Source organism: Carassius carassius, chromosome 2 (genome assembly GCF_963082965.1).
Source record: "Carassius carassius chromosome 2, fCarCar2.1, whole genome shotgun sequence".
Lineage (NCBI taxonomy): Eukaryota > Metazoa > Chordata > Actinopteri > Cypriniformes > Cyprinidae > Carassius > Carassius carassius.
In genome coordinates this window covers 21,732,027-21,752,817 of record NC_081756.1, presented here as the reverse complement: position 1 = coordinate 21,752,817, position 20,791 = coordinate 21,732,027, and the positions used below count along the sequence as shown (strand labels likewise).

The following is a 20,791-nucleotide window of genomic DNA, read 5'->3' as shown; positions in this document are numbered from 1 at the left end:
CACGCATTAAAGTTTAGAATTACATTTTACTGTTTTATTTTAAATTATGTAAGAAAGTTTTTGGGGGTTTTTTCTAACATATATGGTAAGATAAATTATTTTTTTTTATAAAAGACCAATTAGCATGTTTTCACTGTAGCATTTTTACAGTTGAAAATACACTTTATAAAATTATAAAACACTTTATACATTTATAAAATAAATATTTTAGGGAAGAAAAAAAATCATCATAAAAAATTAGGCTGTCATCCAGGTAAAAAAAAAAAAGCACAAGGAAAAAATATCCCTAATCGACCAGCATAATTTATGACATTAAGAAGTGCTGGAAACATTAAAAGGTTGCTGTAGGAATAGCATTAAAGGGCAGTGTGCAGTGCACAGGCCAATGTTAAACAAACTGCCAATCGATATCTCTTTTATTAGTGGTCACAATCAATGCAGGACTGACAGAGCAGACCAATTAACACTATTGATCTAAAGGAAAGAGGGAAAGGAGGAGCATCCCTGAGATGGCTGAGATAGACAATGGCAATCTGACAAAAGAAACGCATCTCTGATTCAGGGAAAATATCACTCTCTCCTCTGTCCGTTTCCCTCACAGAACGAGGGGGTTTAAACACTGGGTTCCCACACCATGTGGCCCCCTGGGGTGTGGTGTGGAAGACACCGTGACAGAAAGCAGACCTGGACTATCTCCCATGAGGTAGGTGGGGTTAGGGGGCAGTGGCCCCTGTCTAGTGGTGCTGCCTGCATGTGACGTGGGGTCTGCATTGGGAAAGCTGCTGCTCCTCTCTTCTCATCACACACGGAGCATTCTAATAAGCCCAGACTGCACATTCCCCTCCTCACGCCCTCAACCCCAGGGAACCGTCCAGATAGCCTGCATGCGTGAACGTTTGTGCACGTGTGTGTCTATTGATCGCAGTTTCAAAGATAAAAGACTAATTCCCACATTGAACATCATCAGCTCCATGTGCCTTGATTAGCCATGTTTAAAGTCCTTATCATCAGTCAACAAGCGTTTCAGTTGTGAACTACTTCAACACAATCCACATTGCTTTCTGAAAGTGCTTGTCATCATGTTCCCAGTTTTTCTAAGTTTTCCATTCATATCTTTTCCATTCCTCTCCACTGAGTTCAAATCTCTTCAGCAGTGTTCTCCTTCCTGTGCCATGTCCTGTTCCCAAGGAGACAGGGTCAGAGGGCCATATGGTGAGTGTCAGCCGTGCAGCGGCTCTTATGAGGGGTTATCATGGAGCTGAGCTACCTGACCCCTGCGCCCAGCTCACACTCAGACAGCAGCAGGAAATGTGACAAGAAGAGCGACCGAGAAAAGAGGAAAAAGGAGTGAGGGCTTCCTAAAGGAAGATGGGACTATATATTGCTGGTGGTTAACAACCACATTTTTATCGTATTTATGTTTCAGATATATGTTTGATGGGTTTGTAAAAAAAATATATAAAATGGCATTATTGGATGTAACAGGTCTGATACAGCTCCTCTCTTAAAATACAACTTGATCTGGTTTGAGACATAAAGCATTCTGTGCATATCAGTACAAAGTTTGCTTGACTGTAAAGGAAACTTTGAGTCATGAATATATCTCTAGAAACAGCAAACATGCATGAGTAAAGAAAAAACATTCTGCCTCAGAGTTAAAAAAAAAAAAAATAATAATAATAAAAATAAGGTAATTGTGAATTTATATCACAATGTTTAAATCTCATAGTTGCAACTATATTGTTTATATATATATATATATATATATATATATATATATATATATATATATATATATATATATATACATACATACATATATATATATATATATATATATATATATATATATATATATATACAACCCGAATTCCGGAAAAGTTGGGACGTTTTTTAAATTTTAATAAAATGAAAACTAAAGGAATTTCAAATCACATGAGCCAATATTTTATTCACAATAGAACATAGATAACGTAGCAAATGTTTAAACTGAGAAATTTTACACTTTTATCCACTTAATTAGCTCATTTAAAATTTAATGCCTGCTACAGGTCTCAAAAAAGTTGGCACGGGGGCAACAAATGGCTAAAAAAGCAAGCAGTTTTGAAAAGATTCAGCTGGGAGAACATCTAGTGATTAATTAAGATAATTGATATCAGGTCTGTAACATGATTAGCTATAAAAGCTTTGTCTTAGAGAAGCAGAGTCTCTCAGAAGTAAAGATGGGCAGAGGCTCTCCAATCTGTGAAAGACTACGTAAAAAAATTGTGGAAAACTTTAAAAACAATGTTCCTCAACGTCAAATTGCAAAGGCTTTGCAAATCTCATCATCTACAGTGCATAACATCATCAAAAGATTCAGAGAAACTGGAGAAATCTCTGTGCGTAAGGGACAAGGCCGGAGACCTTTATTGGATGCCCGTGGTCTTCGGGCTCTCAAACGACACTGCATCACTCATCGGCATGATTGTGTCAATGACATTACTAAATGGGCCCAGGAATACTTTCAGAAACCACTGTCGGTAAACACAATCCGCCGTGCCATCAGCAGATGCCAACTAAAGCTCTATGATGCAAAAAGGAAGCCATATGTGAACATGGTCCAGAAGCGCCGTCGTGTCCTGTGGGCCAAGGCTCATTTAAAATGGACTATTTCAAAGTGGAATAGTGTTTTATGGTCAGACGAGTCCAAATTTGACATTCTTGTTGGAAATCACGGACGCCGTGTCCTCCGGGCTAAAGAGGAGGGAGACCTTCCAGCATGTTATCAGCGTTCAGTTCAAAAGCCAGCATCTCTGATGGTATGGGGGTGCATAAGTGCATACGGTATGGGCAGCTTGCATGTTTTGGAAGGCTCTGTGAATGCTGAAAGGTATCTAAAGGTTTTAGAGCAACATATGCTTCCCTCCAAACAACGTCTATTTCAGGGAAGGCCTTGTTTATTTCAGCAGGACAATGCAAAACCACATACTGCAGCTATAACAACAGCATGGCTTCGTCGTAGAAGAGTCCGGGTTCTAACCTGGCCTGCCTGCAGTCCAGATCTTTCACCTATAGAGAACATTTGGCGCATCATTAAACGAAAAATACGTCAAAGACGACCACGAACTCTTCAGCAGCTGGAAATCTATATAAGGCAAGAATGGGACCAAATTCCAACAGCAAAACTCCAGCAACTCATAGCCTCAATGCCCAGACGTCTTCAAACTGTTTTGAAAAGAAAAGGAGATGCTACACCATGGTAAACATGCCCCGTCCCAACTATTTTGAGGCCTGTAGCAGAAATCAAAATTGAAATGAGCTCATTTTGTGCATAAAATTGTAAACTTTCTCAGTTTAAACATTTGCTATGTTATCTATGTTCTATTGTGAATAAAATATTGGCTCATGTGATTTGAAAGTCTTTTAGTTTTCATTTTATTAAAATTTAAAAAACGTCCCAACTTTTCCGGAATTCGGGTTGTATATATATATACGGTATATATATATAAACAATATAGTTGCAACTATGAGATTTAAACATTGTGATATAAATTCACAATTACTTTATTTTTATACAGTATATATACAGTATATACTGTATATCTTAAAATGTGACTTTACATCTCACAATTGCTACTTTAGTTCTCTGAATTGTTTACATTTAAGTATTTGGCAGACACCAAAGAAACTTATGTTGCATTCAAGAATATAGTGTACAGCTTATTAGTTTATGCATTCTCTGGGAACTGAACCCATGATCCTGGTATTGCTAGTGGTGCCATACTCTACTGTTTGAGGATTTGCACAAAGTTTAACACAATATCTCATATGTGCATTTTATCTTCCAATTGCAATTTTATATTTCACAACAAGATTTTATTTCTTATTTTAAAGTAATCTAATATGCACCATTTTTATTTTTACTCTGATGCAGAAACAGGCCTCTATAGATGAGATAAAAATGTTATTTTGGACAAAAAATACCTGTCTGGATTGTTCGGTGGATGCTTCAAAACTTCCTGTAAACACTGTAATATAAATGTTACATGAGTAATGGATTGATGTTATTACACAATCAGTATAAAAATATGTTTGGGGCTGGGAAATAACCGCCTGTTGGAGGTGGATCTGACTGGCCTTGGAGGAGAGTTTGTCAGCAAAGTATTTAACAAAAAAAAAAAAAAAACTTATGAAATCATACAGTGAATGGCAAGTACCTAAGAAATTATGTGGTTAACATACCATCTGTCAAAAGAAGCAACAGTCATCATTGTTTCTCTCTCTCCTGTCTACTCTCCTTTTTACCTCTCACCCCTTTCAGCCCATGCCTTCAAAACCTAATGAATCTCAGACGGGCATATCAAAGAAAAATATGAAACCAAACTGGTCTTTTCTAGTTGCCTTGTTCGTTGGGTATGAAAGTTTAACTGAGCCCCTCATTTAGAAGGTGCTTTGATAAATTAAAAAGGACTGAGAGTCGACACTCTTTCCTTTTCTCTTTTTTTCTGAGGCTGGATGAGTTTTATGCTATCCACCAAAGCGTAAAATATTCACTGTATGGGAGTGAGTGCATTCATTTGGGGTGTCAGTCCATCAAACAAAGAGCTACTCAATAATCTGAGATTTCAAAAGCAGTCCTCTAAAAAAATCTTTACATCTCTGCTATAGCTCCACTGTTCACTTATTCATCCTCCTCCTGTCCTCTGTGGGCCCAAATGTTTACTCCCCAACCAGAAAGAGAAACACATACAATACACACTGCACACCAGATGGATATAATAGGATTTCAAATGCAATCTCTCCTCACTGAAATCACCAAATGAAGCCCTGTGCCAGCAGTGGCAAGAATAGTAGACCAAAAAAATATATATTTGTTCTATCATCTAAAGTTGCTGGTGAGTTAAAATCTCTCACTTCTTTCACACATTTCCATCATTCATTTCTGTAACTGCATGTATAGTTTGTTTCAGATTATCTTTTCTTCCTATAATTTTACCATCAGGCACCAGTTTTCATGTAATGCAATGCCTTCTTAAAATAAACTACCTAAAAACATACTTTACCATGCTCTGTTGTTTCATACAAATGCAATAACATATGATACAACACAATATAATGTGACTTTTTGTAATCTTTAAAGAGGCAATTTAGTTCAGGCAAAGGAATAAATCAGACAAAAGTGTAATTTTTGCGTGGCCTGCAGGGGTAAAACATGTAACAGGAATGCATTTTACATTCCATTTCAAATTCTGAATTTGAAATGTATTTGAAGGTAGCAAACATGTAGAAAGTTAATGCATTTGAAAACCTTCCAAATTGTTAAAATTTTTATTTTATTTACATTTTTTTTTTTTGACGATTTTATGGGCCTTATAGACAGACTAATTTAAAATAGGGTGGAGGAACACTATATTTCACAGAATGCCATTATCTGTTGAATTTAGTTTAATTCAGGAAATTCCCCCACATCCGGTGGCAAATTTAATTCAAATTCATACTTATGAAATTAACTTGAAGCCAATTTTAAAATACAAAATCCTTCTGGGTTGAACTGAAATGTTTGATGACATGAATAATAATAAAAACAAATACAAACTGTAACTGCAAACAGTTCTGTACTTATTTCTTAAGATAACACGGTTGACTAGAACGACTGAACCTGATATCCTTATGTTAGAGAAAACTGCTGGTCAGCCAAAACTCTTAAAAGCACTATATTGCATTTCAAGCACCAAACACTTTGCTTTAATCTGTGTTTACTTAGAGAAGCTGACTCTAAAACAATAAAGGAAACACCTACTGTATAAGGACTGATCCAAGATTCTCGGGTCCCCAAAGTAAGCTTGACAATCTGCTAATCAGGAATTAGCAGTAACAACAAAAAGCTGCAGTTGGTTTTGAAATTTGATGAGGCATGTGCAGCCAAGCCAAGGTCAAGGGCTATGCAAGAGCCATGTCGAGAACTAGTTTACAATAACCAGCTACTTTACCAATCAAAGGTATTTCATTTCACTTTCTGTACAGTTAACAAGAGCGTTTGATGTTGGCAGCTATGTAACATCTGCTTTTATGTTCCGCAAAAGGGGATTTTTTTTTCCCAATAGGCCTGCTATAGTGAAATCCAGATTCCAGTTTGGGGAAAATAACCTCAGTCAGTTCTGGAGGTATATAATGGATGTGATTTGAATGAAAATTACCCCCCTAAAAAAAACAAGAAAAAATGAAATAGCCATGTCTAAATAGTACTCCACAGTAACAGTATTTTGTCCTGGAAATGAAAATCCACAAAACCGTAATAAAGAGTACGGGGTGACATTCCTAGAGTGTTACATGATAGGAGAGAGAATCCAAAGCTGTGTCTGGGATAAAACAATACTCTCTCTGTGTCTTTATAACCAAAGGTAGTTGGTTAGACTATGTCATGTTCTTTCGTTGTTCAATTTAAGTTTATATCAAAGAGGAAATACAGAAATGATGATGAACAATACATCAGTGTAGCGCTTTCACTTCTTTCATATTTTTCATCTTGCAATCACAAATCATTTTTATTCCCAGATGAAATGGCTTTGTAAAGAACAATGTTTATCTACAGAAAAGAAAATGAAATGACAAGAAATGCTAGTTTAGGACAATGATTTTTGTAGTTGGTTGGGAACATTGGTTTCACATCAGAAATAATGCACCATTAAGCACTGACACAACAAGGTTTGACGGGAAAGATGAAAATAAAACGTGTGGAAGAAATATTTTTAGAGCCATCTGGCTTACGTTTGAGGGTGAGCATGGAGAAGAAAAACCTCTCCAGTGCCTGGCCTGCAAATGAGGACCAGAGGGCTCAGCAATTGAACTGTCATTGCAGGAGAGGCATGAGAGCGGCTTTCAACAGCCCCTGTCTGTTCCCACTTACCTCCAGAGCGGCACACTCTCACCTGGAGATAAAAGCAGTCAGGTCAATTTTCTTAAACCTAAAGAATAACAACAGGTACGTGATGATGACTACCAATTGGTCACTTTCAGTTGCTCCTAAATCCCAGGGATGAAAACCTGAAACTAAAATGTGCGGTCATAATGGGGGATAAATGAATGTTCCTTTCTGCCTGTACATGTAACTTAATCTTGAATTCTCCCGCCCTACACGGATCAACATTTTCCCTCCTCTGGCATTCTTTCAATCCAGGAGTAAAATCAAAAGTGAAAGAAAACTTCTCAATTAGTTGGACTTCTGACTAATGCTGCATGGTGCCCAAGATGAGGCTTTGATGTAAGAGCAAGTGGAAAAGTAAATTTGACATCACAACAGCCTGGATTGCTTTAATGTTTGCAGAAAATTAGACGTAACATACAGTACTGTCCTGCACTGCACACCAAAATCACCGCAGTCTCAGAATCCAGACTGAAGTATTGGAGATTGGGACCTTGCAATGAACCTTATCCCCACCGTGTCTCTGTCGCAGCTCTTCAACCTCCAACCAACTGTGAAGAAGCAGCTACAAAACAGTGCAGTCTCTCAGAAGTGTTTATGCAAACAAACACCAAGCTTGCTTATTTGTATGACTTGGCACCAGCGTTTGGTTAACCACCCACAAGCATTTGCAGATGGGACCTCTTCCAGGGGGCCACAAGCGTGGAGAGAGGGAGAGGAAGAGAGAGGGGTCACAATACTCTAAGCCATACTCTAAGCATTGCATATGCATATACTGTACACACTATTAAATAAGGAATATTTTGTCATCATTTATGCACCATCATGTTATTCCAACCTTGTAGGATTTACTTTTTTCTGCTGATCTCACTGACTCCAAATTTTTGAACAGTAAAGTATAAAAGTTTAAGGTCAGTAAGATGTTTTTAAATACATTAATATTTTTATTCAGCAAGGATACTATTAAGCAGCATGACTGCTTTCAACATTGATAATAATAATAAGAAATGTTTCTTCTGCACCAAATTAGCATGTTAGAGTGATTTCTGAGAAGTGAAATTCAGCTTTTTCACCACAGGAATAGAATAAAATAAAAGTTAACAAATAAATAAACATTACATAACATACAAATCAAATAAAGTGAGTTATTTTATTGTATTGTGTTGTATTGTATTGTATTGTATTGTATTTTTGTCTTTGGTGAGCATAAGAGAACACATTTTTGTTTAATTTTACAGATTTTTTATTTTTGTGTAAACTATCCCTTTAAATTCTAGATCCTTATCAACACATATTTAACCTACAGTATACCAAGATAACTTATATGCATGTGCACACACATATGCAGCAGATTCAACAAATTTACTAGGGCCTTTTTAGAAACACAGACTGAGTCATCAGTATCTGCCAGTTAAATCTCAGTGTAACAAGTTACAAATCCCTGACAGCACAGAAACACTGATTCAATTACACTGGGGCATTTAGAGCTGCTGCCAGCTAAACAGTCCTGTTCACACAAACTCGACAAAACAGTGAAGAACAAATCTAAATGTACATTATAAACTAGAATGAACTCACAATTTCACCCGTGTTCAGAGTCATTTTTTGCTGAGTTGAGAAAATAGAATAAATGGCAGGTTTTCAGTGTTGTTAATTAAAAATTAATCATTTAATTAATTAATAATAATGTAAAAATAATAATAATAATAAAAAGATGGGAGTTGAATGTGATTTTTGTCAGACACTTGTTAACTGCAATAAAATGAAAATGTATATAATAGTTTCAATTTATATTAAATGCAATTAGTTGAACTTAAGAGTGCTTTTTTGACCCACTTACAAGTAGGACTTGAATACATCTTTGTATGCAATTACATAACTTAATTACTAATTACTATTGTTTACTTCTATTATAGTAGAATGGTTGAATGGTACTGCAAATCATCTATTAATTTATGTATTTTCTAAAATATTTTAGCATTTTTTTCCTCTTATAGTACAATATAGGAAGAGAGATGGAAAAAAAGGAGATCAGGACAAGACCCATGCTAGTTTCGAACCCTGGTCCCCATGAGCCAACAGCTCATATACAGTATGTGCTGACCGCAAGACTGCTACCTGCAGTTATAAAATGTAGTACATTTTAACTATATTAAACGTATAACACACTACAGTTAAATTATGATTAAATTATGATCATTTATGATTATTATGTTAAATTACAAGAATTTTGCATGTGCTTTATAATGATGGTCAACAATTTAATTTGATAAAATTTGTACAAGGTGCAATTTTTAAAAGCATACTGTATGTGTGTTAAGAAACTGTCACGAAAGTGTACTCAAGTACACTTACATGGCATTTTATTACATTATAATGATATTATCTTTTTTTATTTTTTTTAAAATATACTGATTTGAAATACAATACAAGTGCACATTCAATACAAATTATGGGCACATCTTTTTCACAAGGGTATTGATTAAAAGATTCATGTAAAATACTCCTGAAAAATAACTCTGTAGTTTAGGCATATGGACAATCTTTTAAAACAATATATCTAATCAGCAAATATATGTGTAATTATTCATTTACAGAAGATGGAGCATTATATATGATTTCAGATTTGACATTGAGGAACAGACATCAAAGCAGTTCCTATTTTATTGCATGAAATGCAACGTTTTTATTAACATTACCAGAATTATAACTTCTCTAGTAGACAAAGATAATTGAAGAATAAAAAGTCTTCCTGACTATGGTCAATTTATCCATCTACTTAGATGAAGTTTGTTTTGGATTTTGCTGGGCACTGTTATGACCACATCCATTATAATGTGAGGGTTTCTCATTAGAATATTTATTACCTTCTTTTCAATTTTTGGATAATTTAGCAGTGTTAATACCGGGCCAGAAATGAAGCGAGGAGGAACAGTGAGCAATAATTCAGGATCTCGTATGTCTGGGATTCATCTGAATATATCAGGAATATCCAGCTTGTTTAATGAGATATCACTCTGCTTCGATCCTGAGTGTCCCCTCCCCTTCGCTCTGCCCCTCTCTGAGCAGTGCCTTATTATTATTTCATAAAAAAGCTCTGATCTGTCTTATGAAAAAGCAGAAAAGCTTTGTGAAATTCATTAAAGCAGCGTGAGAAATGTATTAAATGAGAAGGTGAAGCTGGTTGTTGGTTTAACCTTTCTGCTGTGAGGCTTTGAGTCTCCATAATTCCTCTCCAAGGCTAACAGAGGCCCACACACACACAAACACACACACACAAATGTAAACGAAGAGACCATTCAAATTCCCTTGTCACAGAGAATGCTAGGATTCAAAGTTTGGAAAACATTAAATCTATCCAGCTACTTTCCATCATCAGGAACTAGCTCCGTAGCTCGCAAGATCCTGAAAGCATTGAAAGCAATAGGGATGAAAAGTGATAGATGTGTAGGAGTGGTCAGCACACTCTACCTCTTTAATTAAGGTTGATTTAACTTACGAACCCCCTCCACCCCTCAGTACCGATCATCAGGCGCTGCTCCACATTGTCACGGTTGGTAAACCGTGATCTCTGGGTTTTGCACTTTGTGGGTGAAGTCTGTGTGTTACGCGTCTGCACTGATTAGTTTGTGGGCGTCTCCGTTAATTGTCATCAGCAGCAGCTGTCACTCATTACCCTCTCTATATAATGGCTTGTCTCACGTCTTGTGTTTGTGAGAGCGTTGTTTCATGTCGTTAACCGTGCTTTGCTTTCTGTTGTGTTCTGCGTTTTTGGATGTCCGTGTCTTCCCCCGGAACCTCGTCCACTCTTTGCAACCACCACAAGCATCACCACTTACCTTCGGCTCGCTTCCCTGCAGTTCCTGTGCCACCCTCTCCTGCTGCCAACTCACCACCGCCATCTGGACTCATCACTTCCCTCTACCATCTCGGACAGTATCTCCTTCCCAGCATTGTTTGTGTTCCAGTTTGTTGTTTACCTCCTCTCATTAAAACATTGTTTATACTCGCACTTGCTTCAAGCTTCTCCTTCACCCAGTCGTCACACACATGCATTATGGATGAGGCTGCACATATGCACTTGGGCTATCATGCGTGCCCTTGCACAAGGCTTTAAAGAAAGCACAGTAAACTATTGCATAGAATATTCTGACCTTCCTCCCAACTGGTTCCTCTTTCTTTAATTGTGCTCTCGTAACAGGAGAAATTTGTGGGAAGAACACTGGTCTATAACATATTGAGATGAGGATGTGGAGATTTTTGGAAATCATCTATGATCAGACATATTTGTTTACCTTTTTGATGACTAACCTGCAAGGTAATGTACAGTCGTGGCCAAAAGTTTTGATAATTACATAAATATTGGAAATTGGAAAAGTTGCTGCTTAAGTTTTTATAATAGCAATTTGCATATAATCCAGAATGTTATGAAGAGTGATCAGAAGAATTGCATAGTCCTTCTTTGTCATGAAAATTAACTTAATCCCAAAAAAACCTTTCCACTGCATTTCATTGCTGTCATTAAAGGACCTGCTGAGATCATTTCAGTAATCGTCTTGTTAACTCAGGTGAGAATGTTGACGAGCACAAGGCTGGAGATCATTATGTCAGGCTGATTGGGTTAGAAAGGCAGACTTGACATGTTAAAACGAGGGTGATGCTTGAAATCATTGTTCTTCCATTGTTAACCATGGTGACCTGCAAAGAAACGTGTGCAGCCATCATTGCGTTGCATAAAAATGGCTTCACAGGCAAGGATATTGTGGCTACTAAGATTGCACCTAAATCAACAATTTATAGGATCATCAAGAACTTCAAGGAAAGGGGTTCAATTCTTGTAAAGAAGGCTTCAGGGTGTCCAAGAAAGTCCAGCAAGTGTCTGGATCGTCTCCTAAAGAGGATTCAGCTGCGGGATCAGAGTGCCACCAGTGCAGAGCTTGCTCAGGAATGGCAGCAGGCAGTTGTGAGCGCATCTGCACGCACAGTGAGGCGAAGACTTTTGGAAGATGGCCTGGTGTCAAGAAGGGCAGCAAAGAAGCCACTTCTCTCCAAAAAAAACCATCAGGGACAGATTGATCGTCTGCAGAAAGTATAGTGAATGGACTGCTGAGGACTGGGGCAAAGTCATATGCTTCTCATCCAAGGGAGTGGGCTCACTCTCAATTCTGCCCAAAAACACAGCCATGAATAAAGAATGGTACCAAAACACCCTCCAACAGCAACTTCTTCCAACAATCCAACAACAGTTTGGTGAAGAACAATGCATTTTCCAGCACGATGGAGCACCGTGCCATAAGGCAAAAGTGATAACAGTGGCTCGGGGACCAGAATGTTGAAATTTTGGGTCCATGGCCTGGAAACTCCCCAGATCTTAATCCCATTGAGAACTTGTGGTCAATCCTCCAGAGACGGGTGGACAAACAAAAACCCACTAATTCTGACAAACTCCAAGAAGTGGTTATGAAAGAATGGGTTGCTATCAGTCAGGATTTGGCCCAGAAGTTGATTGAGAGCATGCCCAGTCGAATTGCAGAGGTCCTGAAAAAGAAGGGCCAACACTGCAAATACTGACTCTTTGCATAAATGTCATGTAATTGTCGATAAAAGCCTTTGAAACGTATGAAGTGCTTGTAATTATATTTCAGTACATCACAGAAACAACTGAAACAAAGATCTAATAGCAGTTTAGCAGCAAACTTTTTGAAAACTAATATTTATGTAATTCTCAAAACTTTTGGCCACGACTGTATAACCATATATATGAGAGACCCAAGTTAGTTGTTACATGAGCAGCATTAAAGTAAGGAAGGTTTTGAATAAATTGCACACGTTTTCTCTAATAGTGGATTTGTATATGTTGGTTTCAAAACATTTTAAATTAGAATTAGTTTCAGATCTTCAGACAAAAAAAAAAAGAATTAATATCCTATTTTTCTTCATTGACTACTGAGTGAACACAACAGCAATTGGTTTGCATGAAACAAATGAAGGTACTTTTTTAACCAAAAGGTTAAAATAAATGTCATTTTCAAAAATGTCAGTCAGGAAAAGCTGTCACAATTTTACTGAGTCAGGTTTGTGTGTTTACATTTTGCTGTTTCATGAGTGTATGTTTTTACTTTTTGTCAAAACATTCAATTTGCCAAAACACTGTTATAGGTTCCATTGTGTCAACCAAATCATGTAAAGTGAGTATATGCCCTATTCAAAATAATCTATTTTAAACTAATAAAAAGTGTATTCTAAAATAAAAGAAAAATTTCTAAAAGAAAATTGTTACAACTTACCTACATAAATGTATATAGCCTACACTGTAAAAAAAAAATCCTGTTAATTTACAGTAAACAGCTGGCAGCTAAATTTTCCGGCTTTGAGCTGTAATTTTACAGTGCATGTACTGTAATATGGAATGACAGTTTATTACTGTAAAATATATTACAGTACTGAACTGTAAAAAAAATATTATGTACAGTGTAATACTGTAATTTATTGGTTGGTATTATACAGTTTTTTATGTATTAGTTTATATTAAAAATGTTTGTTATTTATGATTTAAAATTTGTATTCTAAAAAGAAAATTTCTTAAACACAAAAGATGGCCTTAAAACTTTGGACTTTTATTAAAGCCAATATATAAAATACATTTAACATTGTTTCCACTTAACAAATATGTGGACATTAAAATAATGGACAAAATACAATTCTCTGAACATGTACTGTAAAACAGCAATACTTTTTTCTGCAATGTACATGCACACTGAAGAGCAGCATACTGAAATCCTGTGAATTTAAATATGTTGTTGCAAAAAGTGCTGTCATTTCAGATTTCACATAAGAATTCAACAGCAGAACACTGCACTGACTTTGCATTAACACTCAATCGCAGAATACTGCACTGACTTCAACTGAACACTCAAATGCAGAACAATGTACTGACTTTGCATTAACACTCAATCGCAGAATACTGCACTGACTTCAACTGAACACTCAAATGCAGAACAATGTACTGACTTTGCATTAACACTCAATCGCAGAATACTGCACTGACTTCAACTGAACACTCAAATGCAGAACAATGTACTGACTTTGCATTAACACTCAACTGCAGAGCACAGCAGCGACTTCAGCTCTGAAACAGGATGTTGAACATCAGCTGTACTGGCTTTGTATTACTGCACAAAACCCCACTCAAAGTCCAAAAGATTTTTTATCAGGTTGGCTACGTGGACATTCACAGTTGCAGTCTTTTTATGGACAAGTTTCCCCGTCTTTTTGGAGATCACCTTCACCTGGCTGGCCTTTGTCCCTCTCTCTGGATTCAAACCAATGAAGCGCCTAAAAAGCAATGTAGAAATAACATATATTAGGCTTGGTAAGTCATGATGAATTTTATATAAGACTATTCGAAGAGGTTTACTCATGATAATAACCTCTGTGTATATTCATTATGAAAGAATGATCTCATTTCAGAGTCCTGACTGACACCTGTGACGGATGTAAAAAGCCACCTCGGAATCAAATGAAACTGACATATTTTTTCTCAACTGTAATGTAACTACTAATTTAATATCTTTATTATTTTACATTAAGTGCACACAACATGTGCATGAACTAACTGCATGATTTGTATTTTGGACATTTCTGCCATATGAGTGTAACAATGTGTATTGATAAAGCACTACATAAATAAAAGAGACTTGTATTAAATATGGATAATATATTTTTTCCAAACATAATATGTATGAGAACAAACATTAAATTATGGTGGTGCATGGTTTATGTTATTGACAGTTCTCTGCTTTCTGTTAAATCATTGCACAATTTATATTAAAGGGCTAATTCACTTTGAAATTAAATTTTGATATGTTTTAGCTTACCCCAAGGGCATCCAAGATGTAGGTGTCTTTGTTTCCACAGTAGTTTCAATTTGGATGTTTTTAGGTCCAGCCGTTCTTGTCTGTCAGTCATATAATGCATGCCTATGGTCACCTCATAAAAGAAAATACACAGGTTCAAATTAAACAGTCCAAATTAAACAATTCCACATCGTAAGTACACATTGATGACCTAAGACATGAAACGAGCGGTTTGTGTGAGAAAACCAACAGTATTTATATAGTTTTTTACCTCTTGAAAAACATCATATCCATGTTGAGGGCATGAGCTTCTTGGTGTGTGAGCGCGTTCGGCTTATCCGGGATGTTTTAAACAAGAAATGTTTTTTAAAAAAATATATGTTTAGGGATGTTTAAAAAGAAAAGAATTGCGTATGCTCGCGCGAGAGGCACATACAGCCAGGAGTCGCGCCGGCGCATCAACAAGCCAGTACGCGCAAATCACAAAGAAGCTCGTTCACTGCAACATGGACATTATGTTTTTCAAGAGGTAAAAAATGATATAAATACTGTTGGTTTTCTCACACAAACCGCTCGTTTCGTGTCTTAATTCATAAATGTGTACTTACGGTTTAATTTGAATCTGTGTATTTTCTTTTATGAGGTGACCATAGGCATGTATTATATGACTGACAGACAAGAACGGTTGGACCTAAAAACATCAAAATTGAAACTACTGCGGAAACAAAGACACCTACATCTTGGATGCCCTTGGGGTAAAACACATCAACATTTAATTTCAAAGTGAACTAGCCATTTAAATGACAAGCTCTTAACAGATCTGGGAAATAAGGCACAATACCAAAACAATATTTACCTTTGTACAAACTCCAGGGTCCTTGAAGCTTCTTCTTGGTACTGTAGATTAAAGATGTAGTAAGTAGAGAAAACTGCAGCTAGCCCTGTGATGATGCTTTGGTCGACACCTTCACAGATTACATGATTTTCGATGGTGATCATCCATCCTCCAATTGTGGCTTCATCACCGGCAACTGATAAAGACAACAAATTGCAGCTAAAACAGTGTCTAATATGGTCATCAGTACTTTATTCATTGTAAATTAAATACATTTTTTGCAGATCAGAAGTTGTCATGGCCTGGGATGGCTAAAACAATGTTGATGAGGTAGACTGATGTGAGAACCTTGCTTATCTGACACTTACACAGCAGTATCAGTCGTGGAGAGGCGGGGATGGTCAGAGTGCTCTCAACATCTGCTGCCGTGGCAGATATCTGCAGAACACAGACAATTGTATAAAAATTATACATGACAGAATAACAAACCCAGTAATAGCAAGTATTATGTAAATGTAAACAAACATACATCAGCACGGAGTATTAGTCCCTCTATCCCTTCATCGAAGTAGGCCATCAGCAGCTGTATTAGAGTCAACTCTCCATCTTCATCCTGGGTGACGATAGACTGCACATCTTTGTTCTTTGATTTGGTCTGCAGGTACTTCCTGATTCCCTGTCCACATTCCTTAATGGATAGGTCCAAGACACGTAACACGTTAATGTCAGTTAGTAACTCGAAGTGAATGAAGATACCTCTTTGTGTAAAAAGGTAAGGCCACTGGATTCTCATATCTTCGATGGACGGTGATGGAGCCTGATTTATGTGTCTACGCTGAAGACAGAATGTTGTTTTCATAAGGTTAATCACTTCCCCCTTCTCACCACTGCGAATACCTTCTTGTCTATAAATGGTCTCCAACTGTTGCCTCTTCTGCTCCAGTGTTTCATATGTTTCTTCTGGTGGCAGTTCAGGGTTAAATTGTGTGCATCCATAAGAATCACTTGGCCTCTGATGCTGTTGTCCAGGCACTTTTGAAGTTCGGAGTCTGTTCTTTGTCCCTGCACGGTTCATGTTCTCAATTCTTGTTTTTAATTGACAAAGCAGTGAAGTACATCCACTACCAATGATGACACCGCTTGGTGTCATATCTGCAAAACTGTTGGGGAAATGCTTAACAATGTTGCGGCAGATGATGAGACATTCATTGCGTGTGGGGTTATTCTCACATTTCCTGATTTCATCAGCTAGGATACGTATCATCTGGCGTCGCTTGTCAGGAGCAGGGCGCTTGCTGTTGGCAATAGCTGACTGCACTTCCACAGGCATTTTATCCCAAGGAATCTCAAAATTTTCATACCACTTACTGGATATGTTGGGTGATTGGCTTGCCTTGCTTAAAGTACAAGGTGTTGATGCTCGTGAAGAGCTTGAGCTTGAAGATGTGCAAGGCTGTGGACTGGAGAGTGAAGACATACTTGTATCTGTTGACTCATCTGGCAATATTTGGAGATCAAGTGTGACTTTTGTAGTTTCTGAAACACATACAATTAAAATACAATTTTTTAAAAGCTAATCCAATTTCTTACCAAGATGTAGGTTAATTTTTTTTTTTCAATATAACAATGAAAATTGAATGATAGAAAATCAATGGTTAGCATCCCTTTGACAATAAAAAGCATATACATGTAAAACAAAACAATTAATAATAATAATTATTACAAATAGAAACAAAACCTTACCAAGTTTGAATGCCTCCAAAAGTTTCCTTTGCTGTATAATAGGCAGGACATCTTTGAGATCTTCCTGTTGTACATATACGAGGTCTTCTATAGATTCCACACCTGAGCGTTCAAGTGAAGTGATGACATGTTCTCGAATCTCCTCAGTCAGACTGGGCAAAGCCCTGAGGATGATAGCCTTTATCTCGTTATGGATTGACATGTAGGAAAGGAATCTAAAATGTGGGGACAGAGTGGTGAAGAGTTACCAAAGACATGCCACAAACTGAATATTTAGGCAGTGGGTAATAATCAAGAAGCTCTGATTGACTGACACAGTAATAGGCCTCCTGCATTGGTGTAGTGCAATAACTGTTACTGTAAGGTTGACGAACAGCCTGGTATACCTCAGTGATAAAATACACAGCTGAATTGTTATGAATGATAGCCTTTTTGATTTGTCCTACTATAAGTCCGTCATCATTATGGCCTATCACCACAAACATGTTGCTCTTATAAGTTGTCCCTTTTACAGTCACACTATGACTTATAAGTGTATGAAGAGGATCAAAGTTCAGATGACCAACTGACTGTATTATCTTGGCATTGTAGTCTCCAGCAATGAATTCAGTTCCCTTCTCTACTACTACAGAGGGTGGGAACAGTGACCCAGTACTTAGAAAAGATTGTAAAAGTTGATGTCTTTCAGCAAGAGTTTTGCAGAGGTTTTTGAAGTTATGAAGCTTCCTTGCACATTGTTTGAAGTAAGTATGCTTACTTTCAAACCTTAATGTGCATAAACGGATGAGTGGCCCAAACTGAATGATAAGTTCTGGATAATGATTTAGGTAGTGATGCTTAGGCTTAAGTGGATGTTCCCCAAAACTCTGTGTTCTGGTATGCAAATATTCATCTATCAGAACTCGTAAATAGGCTACCTGACCTGTGGAAATTGCTGGTGCACAAACAAGCTCTACAATTTCTCTCAGCTGTAAGATAAGTTGCCATGCTACACTATCTTCAGGACATTTTATTTTATCACCAATTAACACTGGCAACATTCGCAGGAAACACCAATTTTGAACTGCATGTCCGGAGAGTTTTCCAGCCCCTGGGTTCACCTCAGAAGGTTTGTTGTTAGCATCATTGCCTAGATATTTAAATTGATTTATGCGCCGATTCAACTGAACATAAGTAAAGTTTTTCTCTTTTGACACAAGGTGGTTGAGGTATAACACCAAATCAGTTGAGACAACGCCCTCAAAAAGGTCATGACCAAGGCAAGGAGGTAATCCGGGCTGACATACATGAAAATATGTGAGCTCATTGAAGATGGAGTCAAATTTAACACCACCACAGTCACGTGATTCTACGTTACAACTCAGATCCTCAACATGTTTCTGAAATGACTGTGGTGTGCGGTCAGGGCCCTTGGCCAGAGGGTCTGCCAGAAATGCTTCCCGATTAATCTCACAATACCTGCAAAAATATGAGCTTCTGCTAAAATTTTCAGTGAAGCCCCCAATATTGTGTGAACCCAAATTGTCACCTGAAATTGCATAAAGGGTTCCTTTGCAGAGCTGGCCATCTGGCAGTATTACTCCATTTGTCTCAAAATCCTTTAAATCTTTCACCAGAGAGCCAAACACTAGATTCTGTCCAAAATGCTTATAGTCTTGTTCTCGACATAACAGTACAAGTTGCATCTGATCAAGACTCAATCTGTTGTGTGGTAAAATGTTTGCAAGTGTCAGATACATGGCTAAAATCTTGTGCTTTTTCCTCCCTGACCCTAGGGGGTTTACTACTTCAAAGGCATCCTGATAAAGGATTATGCCAATTGAAGATGTTGTGTGCTTGAGTAGTAAGTTCTTTTTAATGTTTGTGCCATCCCACAAATCCTGAAAAATATTATCAGTCTGGACTCTAGTTTGTATTTGCTGTAGCTGGTCTCTCACTGACTCTGAGGACAAAAGGGACACAATCGTGTTTTTCACAGGAATATATTGCACAAAACATTCGTTGCCCGACTCATTTTTACCAAGACAAATGGATTCGGGCTCTACATAACTAAAGTTATTTTTGAAAAATTTTTTTCTCTTATGGTCAGATTTAAGTGCATGAGTATTACAAGCCCTGTGGAGATCCTCACTTTTCATGGTATCAATCACAGTGTTTATGTCATCTTTAGTTAGTCCAAGCAATGTCAATTTATCCACAAGTTTGGAAATTAGATGTGACTGATTTATGTCATGTATTTCCTGATAGTGTTCAATGATGGTTTGAATAGTAGAAGATGGAAGGAGCAATTTAGATTGAAGTTTCAGATAAAACAAGGCCAAATGTCTTATAAATTCTCCTTCATCTTCCTTTTCTGGGAACACATCCATTTCTTCAGGACAGAAATCGTCAGTTTGCATATCACAACTTGTATTATTACCATCACTAGTACTGGCAGGATTTGCAACTGAGTCAAGTAGACTTTCATTAGAACAATGTTTATGCTTTCTTGAGACATGTGATGTGAATGTAGACTTGACAGTAAATTTTTGGTTACATTTTCTGAATGGGCATGTAACAGTCTTACCTTCAGTAATGTGGTTTTTCAGGTGTAAGATTAGACCCCGGATATCCTCACACTTCGAGCTACAAAAGTCAACGTGACACGTTAAATCATCAGTTTTATGCAGTTTAGTCTTATTCTTTCCAAATTTATGACCATATGTGTGACACTTAAAGGCTGAAAATTTTGAAAAAACTCTTGTGCACTGAGGGAAACCGCACTTAAACGTTGCATTAGGCAAAAAACTATGCATCCGCATGTGCCTGACATGCGTAAAGGAATTGCTGCAGGTTTTATTGCAAATATTGCAGATTAACATTTTATAATGCAGTCAGCAAATATCAACGGCAAAATAACCATGCTAGTTTAACACAAGCCCTCTTTGAGCTAAAATAAACTAAACTTACGTCGAATGCAAACGTAGCTAACATGTTGCTAATTCAGTACATAATACTCAGAAAAATCGATTTGTTATTAGCAAATAATATAATAAAGGTTAGTACAGTGTAACATTGAAAATGATAAAATTGCATTTACCTCAAGCAAGGAGGGAAAACCCAGTGCGGGAATGCCGTTTATCTCGACCAGTTCAGCTTCAGCCGTTCAGTTCATAGTCGACTCGGGACAAACCTCAAAATTGTTGTGTTCTAAAACTCTTTATCCTTCGTTCTGCAATATTTACGTACACCAGGTGAAAAGATGAGGCTAGATTTGATGATCTTGCTCAGATTAGACCTGCAGGTTTCTCTTCTGAGGAGTTGTGAGCATTCGAAACAGCTTTGGACACGTGACTAGACTTAAAAAATACTGTTCTGTACCGTTGAATTAAACAGCAGTTTGCGATTAAAAGTTTTTTTTCCAAAAACGGTTTGCATTCACAGTATTCAACTGTATTTTTGAATAACAGTGCT

At 37.1% G+C, this 20,791-nt stretch overlaps 2 protein-coding genes across 4 annotated transcripts in view; both read right to left on the bottom strand.

Moving 5' to 3' along the window:
- LOC132106558 (dipeptidase 2-like) overlaps positions 1-20,791 on the bottom strand; it is a 436,558-nt gene that overhangs the window by 193,554 nt on the left and 222,213 nt on the right. The gene's annotated exons all lie outside the window — the stretch shown is intronic.
- LOC132106526 (uncharacterized) lies at positions 13,882-20,555 on the bottom strand. 3 transcript variants are annotated; one of them, XR_009424155.1, is made up of 8 exons: positions 20,418-20,555; positions 19,905-19,963; positions 17,339-17,553; positions 16,125-17,131; positions 15,964-16,033; positions 15,617-15,791; positions 14,782-14,893; positions 14,106-14,239 (listed from the first exon to the last, which is right to left on the bottom strand). XR_009424155.1 is itself a non-coding variant. In XM_059512288.1 (7 exons), the coding sequence occupies exons 3-7, from the start codon at positions 17,538-17,540 to the stop codon at positions 14,074-14,076; spliced, it is 1,620 nt and encodes a 539-aa protein (XP_059368271.1). In that variant the 5' UTR covers positions 17,541-17,553; positions 19,905-19,963; positions 20,418-20,555; the 3' UTR covers positions 13,882-14,073. The 3 variants fall into 3 exon arrangements, 2 of the variants coding, with proteins under 2 accessions (XP_059368271.1, XP_059368278.1); XM_059512288.1 differs by lacking the exon at positions 14,782-14,893 and having other exon boundaries at positions 13,882-14,239; XM_059512295.1 differs by lacking the exons at positions 14,782-14,893; positions 19,905-19,963; positions 20,418-20,555 and having other exon boundaries at positions 13,882-14,239; positions 17,339-18,472.

Coding starts and splice junctions, on each gene's coding strand:
- LOC132106526 (XM_059512288.1), bottom strand. CDS start 17,540: ATGTCAATCCATAACGAGATAAAGGCTATCATCCTCAGGGCTTTGCCC. Junction 17,132..17,338: donor TTTGGAGGCATTCAAACTTG/GTAAGGTTTTGT, acceptor TATGTGTTTCAG/AAACTACAAAAGTCACACTT. Junction 14,240..15,616: donor ACCCTGGAGTTTGTACAAAG/GTAAATATTGTT, acceptor ATTGCTTTTTAG/GCGCTTCATTGGTTTGAATC.